Source organism: Mustela erminea, chromosome 19, assembly GCF_009829155.1.
Source record: "Mustela erminea isolate mMusErm1 chromosome 19, mMusErm1.Pri, whole genome shotgun sequence".
Taxonomy (NCBI): domain Eukaryota; kingdom Metazoa; phylum Chordata; class Mammalia; order Carnivora; family Mustelidae; genus Mustela; species Mustela erminea.
In genome coordinates, this window is record NC_045632.1 from 16,785,215 (window position 1) to 16,793,537 (window position 8,323).

Below are 8,323 nucleotides of genomic sequence, written 5' to 3' on the forward strand. Positions count from 1 at the left end.
TGTGCATTCGAGAAGAATGAGTATTCTGTTGTTTTAGAGTGGAATGTTCTGTATATATCTATGAAGTCCATCTGGTCCAATGTGTTGTTCAAAGCTCTTGTTTCTCTGTTGATCTTCTATTTAGATGATCTATCCAGTGCTGAGAGTGGGGTGTTAAAATATCCTACTATTAATATATTAGTGTTGATCTGATTCTTTATTTTGATTAATATCTGGCTTATGTAGTTGGCTCTTCCCATGTTGGGGGCATAGATATTTACAATTGTTAGATTTTCTTGTTGGATAGACCCTTCAAGAATGATATAGTGTCCCTCTGGATCTGTTATTACAGTCTTTGGTTTAAATTCTAGTTTGTCTGGTATAAGAATTGCTACTCCATCTTTCTTTTGAGGTGTGTTGGCTTGAAAAATGGTTCTCCATCCCCTCACTTTCGTTCTGGAGGTGTCTTTAGGTTCAAAATAAGTCTCTTATAGACAGCATATGGATGGGACCTGTCTTTGTGTCCAGTGTGCAACCCTGTGCTATTTCATGGGAGCACGTAGGCCGTTCATGTTGAAGGTTACTATTGGAAGATATGTGTTTATTGTCATCCTACTGTCTAACAGTAGGATGGCAAAAAGAAAAATTTTAAGATTTTATTTATTTATTTATTTATTTGAGAGAGAGACAGAGAGAGAGAGCAGAAGCTTAAGTCTGGGGAGAGTCAGAGGGAGAGGGTGACACACACTCCCCAGTGAGAAGGAAACCCAATGGAGGACTTGATCCCAAGACCCTGGGATCATGACTTGAGCCAGAGGCAGATGCTTAACTGACTTAGCCTCCCAGGCACCCTCTTGATGTTTTTCTTTTAAAAAAAATTATTTATTTATTTATTTATTTATTTGACAGAGAGAGAGAGAGAGAGAGAGAGAGAGATCACAAGTAGGCAGAGAGGCAGGCAGAGAGGCAGGCAGAGAGAGAGGGGGAAGCAGGCTCCCCCGCTCGCAGGGAGTCCAATGCAGGGGTTGATCCCAGGACCCTGGGATCATGACCTGAGCTGAAGGCAGAGGCTTAACCCATTGAGCCACACAGACCCTCTTGATGTTTTTCTTGCAGTTTGTTGAGCTTCTTAGACTTATAGACTAATGTTTTTCAACAAATTTCAGACTTTTTAGTTATTATTTCTTGAGACATTTTTTTCTGCTCTTTTCTCTCTCTGTTCTCTCCTTTGTGCATTCCCATTACAGATAGACTGACTTATCTGATTGTGTCCCACAGGTTTCTGGGCTCTTTACTTTTCTTCAGTTTTCTTTCACCTGATTTTCAGTTTAGGTAATTTCTATTGATTTATCTTCAACTTCATTTGTTCTATTGCAAACCCAAATATGCTGTTGTGCCTTCCTAGTAATTTTGTAATTTATTTTATTTTTTAATTCCAGAGTTTCCTTTTATATTTTTAATAGTTTTTATCCTTTATTGAGATTTTTTCTATTTCTTAAGTTACCATGCTTTCCTTTAAGTTTTTACACATTGTTTCCTTTAGTTCTTTAAATGCATTTATAGTAACAGCTTTGAACTCTCTTTCCCCCTATAAATCAACATGTGGGCCACCCAGCAACAGTTTCTATTGTCTGCATATTTTCCTTGCTCTGGGTCCCTCTTTCCTCTTCCTTGGAAACTGGATATTTTAGATGTTGTAGCCCCTCTGATAGCTGGTGATGTTTCCTGCCTAGACGTTGTTGTTGTGACTTTTAGTAACTTTTCTAGACTAAATATATGGAATGTGTTTTCTCTGTGAAGGTGATGTTTCCGCTTGCTTGATTTGTTATTGTATTCTGTTTAATTTTAATCCTGGCTTCCTGATTTCAGCCTTGTATCTGCAGAGCTTCATGATCTGCAACAATTAGCAATAGGTTGTGTTCAAAGACTGAGCCAGTAAGGCTTCCTACCTCTGCCAGTGGAGAAATGAGTGGGTTGGGGAGCTCCTTCACATTTCAGATAGTTTCCAGGTCTTGTCTGGCTTTTTACTTTGCACTGATCCCTCTAATGTTCCCTCTGTACCTGATTATAGCCTCTGTATCAGGCAGGGTTATGTGCGTAGCTCGGGCCCCTACCCATTTCCCCTGCTTTTGCAAACAGCCTGGGGTTGCGTGGAGTTTATCAAGCCCCTCCCTGGGTCTCTCACTTTCAGGTTTTCCCCTGCTACTTTTCTGGATCGTCTACCAGTCTATGTTTTTGTTTTTCTTTGGTTTCGTGTTTTTTTTGGCTTTTGTTTTTTGTTTGGGTTTGGGGTGGGGGGGTCCCTGCCAAGTCTGCTACCTCAGATAGCAGTCACTGGTGGCCTTCCCTAAGCCACATTTATTGACAGGTCCACCTAGCACTGGTTTCTCACCTTCCCCCCAAATCAGGTGACTGCTCCTGTAACAGGAGCAGAACTGATCATTTTAGGACCTGTCCTAATTTAACTACCATACCAACCAAGCCGGGGATCAGAAGGGTGAGAGCTGGTCTAGGCAATAATGCTCCGGATTCCTGCTTTTCTTATCCGGGGCTCAGTGTTTTTCATGAATAAATACTTCTCCCTGTATTGTATGTGTTTGATTTCTGAAAGCAAACTTTTTTCTCTGTCAGATATTGTGAAAATAAGTTTTTGGTATGAGTTTTCTACATTGCAGTAGGACAAGGGGCCACCCAGGAAAGATTTTAAGCTTTCCAGGTCACATGCCGTCTGTTGCCCGGTGGGCTGGTTTGTTTGTTTGCTTATTTATTTATTTATTTATTTCTCTTCCTTAGAAAGAAATCCTTAGAAAGGTAAAATCCATTTTTGTCTGGTGGGTCTTACAAAAACAGGTTGCAGGCTGAATTTGGCCTACCTGACAAGTTTGCTAACTCATATAATTAAAAATGTAATTTATAGGGACACCTGGGTGACTCAGTTGATTAAGCCTCTGCCTTCAGCTCAGGTCATGATCCCAGCGTCCTGGGATCGAGCCCCACATCAGGCTCCTTGCTAAGTGGGGAGTCTGCTTTTCCCTCTCCCTCTGCCCCTCATCCTGCTTATGTTCTCTTTCTCTCACTCACTCTCTCTCTTTTGCTCTCAAATAAATAAATCTTTTTTTTAAAAATATAGTGTATAAAGTAAAATGAAAAATAGCTCTTGTTATGATGCGAGGGTGTCTGAGGGGGACACAGGTTGTGATATAAACATATTACAAATGACCAACGGGCAAAGCAAAATGGCCCTGGCAACCCTACCCATGGCTACTCTGACTAAAACTATTCTTTCTTCAGCAGAATCAAAGCTAAACATTCCACCTTGCCCCTACTGCCCGCTGGCATTTGCTAGTCAGCAAGGCCTCAGCCAGCACGTGTGGTTCAGTCACTTTCCTCAGCTCTTCTCAAGTTTACGTGCAGGGAATCATCTCCCTCCGGGGAAACACTATCCAGAAGATCAAAAACAGCAGCAGAAGCGACTCTTTGGTGAAACCTGCTGGAGTGACAAAGCAGAAATTCAAGAGACAGAAGACTTCAAGCCCTTGTCCCAGAGCAAGGGTGGCACTTCAAAGGTGTTGACCTGCCCACTGCAACGACAGCCAGTAAGGGTGGAGCAAGACAGGGCAGTGACGGCCACAGGGCCCAGCCGAGACCAGAGGACAGACCTTGGGCAAACAGACAAAGTGTTGCACGGTATAAAAGTCTCAGGATTGGGAGCAGTCAAATACGGGGAGTTAGGGCTAGGCTTCATGAAGGAGTCAAACCTGCTCAGCCTCCAGAAGATACACACAGGGGAGACACCATACATGTTCACCGAGTGGGGCCGGGGCTTTGGCAATATGTCAGTCCTCATCAAAAACCAGAGGACGCCCTCTAGGGACAAGCCTCATGTGTGCAAGGAGTGTGGACGAGGCTTTACCTGGAAGTCAAACCTCATCACACACCAGAGGACACACTCAGGGGAGAAACCTTACGTGTGCAAAGAGTGTGGACGAGGCTTTACTTGGAAGTCAAACCTCTTCACACACCAGAGGACACATTCAGGGGTCAAGCCGTACATGTGCAAGGAATGTGGGCAGAGCTTTAGTCTGAAGTCAAACCTTATCACGCACCAGAGGGCACACTCTGGGGAGAAGCCTTATGTGTGCAGGGAGTGTGGGCATGGCTTTCGCCAGCATTCACATCTCAGCAGGCATAAGAGGACACATTCGGGAGAAAAGCCTTATGTGTGCAGGGAGTGTGAGCGTGGTTTTCGTCAGAAGTCACACCTCATTAGACACTTACGGATACACACAGGAGAGAAGCCTTACATATGCACAGAATGTGGGCGCCATTTTAGCTGGAAATCAAACCTCAAGACCCACCAGAGGACACACTCAGGCATTAAACCTTATATGTGCCTCGAGTGTGGGCAGTGCTTTAGCCTGAAGTCAAACCTCAGCAAACACCAGACGTCACACACGGGGGAGAAGCCATTTGTGTGCAGGGAATGTGGGCGAGGCTTTACCCGGAAATCAACCCTTATCACACACCAGAGGACACACTCAGGGGAAAAGCCATTTGTATGCAAGGAGTGTGGGCGAGGCTTTAATGATAAGTCAACCCTCCTCTCACACCAGAGAACACATTCAGGGGAAAAGCCTTTCATATGCAGGGAGTGTGGTAAAAGATTTAGCCAGAAGCCAAATCTCTTTAGGCACAGGAGGGCACACTCAGGTAGCATACCTTTGGTGTGCGGGGAATGTGGGCAAGGCTTTTGTGATAAGTTGACTCTCATCACCCACCAGAAGGCACATGCAGGGGGGAAGTCTCATGTGTGCAGGGAGTGTGGGCAAGGCTTTAGCCGGCAGTCACACCTTGTAAGACATCAGAGGATACATTCGGGAGAGAAGCCTTATATTTGTAGGAAGTGTGGGCGATGCTTTAGTCGGAAATCAAACCTCATCAGACATCAGAGGACACATTCAGGATAGAAACCTTGTATGTAGGAGTGTAGTGAAATCTTTAGCCAAGACTCATACTTCTTGAGATACCAGAAGTCACACCGAGGGCATTAGTGTGGCTTTAGTAATAAGTCAGGCATTGCCAGACACCAAAGTGGAGACATCTTATGTGTGATGGGAATGTTCATGAGCCTAATGGTTAAGAGTCAACATCTTAACCCGTGAAGGAGAGCTGCCAGCACATGTTCAGAGCTCTGACATTCTCTAGTAGGGTTGGTGGGTTATGGAAGATCTGTCAGGTAATGTGATAGAGGGGGTACTTCCAATTAGGTTGAAATTAGGGAATGGAGGCTTTTCTAATGTCGTTTCCCAAGAATACTTGAACACTCTTTATACAGTAATCTTGATGTTGGAGAAACAGCAACACTAGAGCTCATTTCTTAATGTCTGTCTTAACCTTCTGAGAACAAGAGACTTGACAGAAATCATGGCTGATTTAATCTTGGTTTCCCAGAAAATGAGCCAGCAGAGTCCGCTTCAGGGAGAGTTTGGGAAATGGTGAATTCATGGGAACAGAGATGGTACATGGGTAGAAGGTTTTATTATGCAACAAGCTAACTGGTGAGAAAAATTGTGACTATCCTAGCTGTAGATTTTAGGAAGAAGTATCCATTTTTGCTTATTTCCTGAGGCCCTCTCTGGTTTCCAGGTTGAATTCATACTAAAAATAGTTTTATTAGGCGTATTTAGACTAGAAATGTGTTCTGTGCTTTCATGAAGAAAACACACTCACATATACAGAAATAGAAAATGAAATTACTTTCCATTCTTCTTTGAATTACCATACTACATCCCACAGGTAATTCTTTGGTTTAAATCTTTCCAGCCATTGTAAAATACACGACTTTTCTGGTTGGGAATACTCTCTTTTTGAGAAGGGCGGTGTCGCATAGATTCACTTATAATTCTGAGCCAGGGCCTAATTTTTTTTTCATGGAACTTGACTAAATGATTCTGAGTTTTATTTGGAAAACAAAATTTTGAGGAATGGCAGGATAATATAAGAACTGTATAGTAACATGTCTTTTTCATCTGTGGACAGATATCTAGAATAGAACTTCATAAAAAATAGAAAAACAAACTCACTTTTATATGAGTATTTAGAAAGTGAGGAAGCAGGATTTCAAGTTATTATGAAAATAGCAAGTACAAGATTCAGTATTTGAGTCATTGGCTCTCAACCGAGGGAAAAGATAAACAGGTCTCAAAGTCTCAATATCCAAAGTTAGAGTTAGGAAAGAAATCACTAGCTCAGATAATATGAGGTGCAGAGGTCTTTTTAATTTAATTTAATTTTTTCTTTTAAGTAGGCTCCATGCCCAACATGGGGCTTGAACTCACCACCCTGAGATTAAGAGTCAACATGCTCTACTGACTGAGCCAGCCAGGCACCTCAAGTTGTAGGAGTCTTAATTTTTGTTCAAAATCTAAGTTTAAGTGGAGTGATCAGAACCTGGTGAAGAATTAGGAAACATTATCCTAGATGGAGCTGCTGGTGTAGCTTGCCCTCCTCTTTCCTTCCCTGGGATAAATCCTGGCCTGCTGTCATTTCTTCTTCTCAATAGAAAAATACTTTTAGAGTTTTAATCTCTCTGTATCCTAGAGTTGAATTATTTTTTTTCATAAAATGATGTCACAAAAATAAGGATTCCCACAGTAAACATGTATCTTTTATATTTTTTAACTTTAAGAAGAAATATTTCAGTTTTCAATATAATCAGTCCATAAATCCAAAAGATTTTGCCTTAAATTATTTAAAATTCTCATCACGAAATAGAGCACTGCTGATATATGAAGATTCAAACAGATTCAAAGAGACTCCAACCTTGGGAGACATGTATATAGAACAGCAACCAAACAGACACTGGAAATGGTGGAAGGAGGCCCTATACTTTGGCCCTACCCAGTCCCCACATATACTGAGTCTTAAACCTGCGTTAGATCCTCTGCTTAGAACTTCTCAGAAGAGACAGAATTGGAACAGGTAACCTGAGTTCTCCACTTGGGCCTAGCATTAAAACCTGTGTGCAAGTTGGGAAGCCAATCAGGAGGCAAGCAGATGGTGTTCATATATGTGAATCTTCAAAATCTTGTGGTTTTATTATTTTTTTTCCAAGCTGTCTGGACGAGCTGTCCACCGGTGCCCCATATTTCATATTCTACAATAATAGCTCTAGATGCTTAAAACCAATAGAAAAAGTGCCCAAGCCCAACTGCCCATCCTACCACTCCTATGGTTAAGTAATAGACTATACCGCATGAAGAAAATTTTGAAAAAAAAGATGATGAACAGTATGAAATAATACCACTTCAAATCCATAAGCCTGTTATGGTCACTGAAATCTGTTTCAGAAGTGGGTGGCAGGGGTGCCTGGGTGGCTCAGTCAGGCAGGGGTGCCTGGCAGGCTCAGTCAGGGACTCTTAATCTCGGGATCATGAGTTTGAGCCCCACATTGGATGTAGAGATGACTTAAGGAAACAAAAAGTAAAAGAAAAGGGGTAGCAGTAAGTTTTAATATAACTCTTCTATTTTAACTTATTATGAATTGGTGGTTCTCAAAGTGTCGTCAGAAGATGTTTGGGGACCCTTTCAGGTGATCTCCATGGTCAAAACAAATTTCATTATAACACTAAGACCTGATTTTTCCTTTTGTGCTGAAATTTGCACTGATTGTGGAAAAGCAATGGTGGGTAAAACTGTTGGTCCTTTAGCTTGAATCAGGATTGTGTCACCAAACTGTACTACTAGTTGTTGTGTTCTTTACCAACACACACTTGTGGTAAAAACATGCTACTTCCACTTAAGAATGTTATTGATAAAACAGTTAAAATTAGTTTTGTTGAACTTGATGCTGAGTACAAAATTTTTATTTCTATTTTTATTTTAAAGATTTTAAAGATTTTTTTTATTTTTTTGACAGAGAGATCACAAGCAGGCATAGAGGTAGGCAGAGAGAGGGGAGGAAGCAGGCTTCCTGCTGAGCAGAGAGCACAATGCGGGGCTCCATCCCAGGACCCTGAGACCATGACCTGAGCTGAAGGCAGAGGCTTAACCCTCTGAGCTACCCCAGGCACCTCAAAATTTTTTAATACTTTTTATTTTGAGATAATTTTAGATCCACATCCATTTGTAAGAAATTACGCAGAGAAATCCCTTGAGCTCTTTGCCCAGTTTACCCTGATGGTAATGTCTTGCAAAACTATAATGTTACAGCCAGGATATTAAAATTGATCTTCTAAATATTTTATGTAATGAGGGAAAGACACATAAAGTTTTCCTTCATTCTGAAATACAAAGTTGTTTCCAGGAAATGCACTCTTATGATTGAGTTGTGAGCCAAACTAAC

The 8,323-nt window shown here is 41.7% G+C and overlaps 1 protein-coding gene across 2 annotated transcripts in view; it reads left to right on the top strand.

The window, feature by feature from the left end:
* ZNF875 (zinc finger protein 875) overlaps positions 1-7,914 on the top strand; it is a 33,440-nt gene extending 25,526 nt beyond the window's left edge. The window contains exon 5 of one of the 2 annotated variants that reach the window (XM_032325599.1): positions 3,271-7,914. In XM_032325599.1, coding sequence (XP_032181490.1) covers positions 3,271-4,946 — 1,676 coding nt within the window. In that variant the 3' untranslated portion in view covers positions 4,947-7,914. The remainder of the gene's footprint in view (positions 1-3,270) is intronic. The other variant, XM_032325600.1, reaches the window with a different exon arrangement.
* Positions 7,915-8,323: the final 409 nt, after the last annotated feature.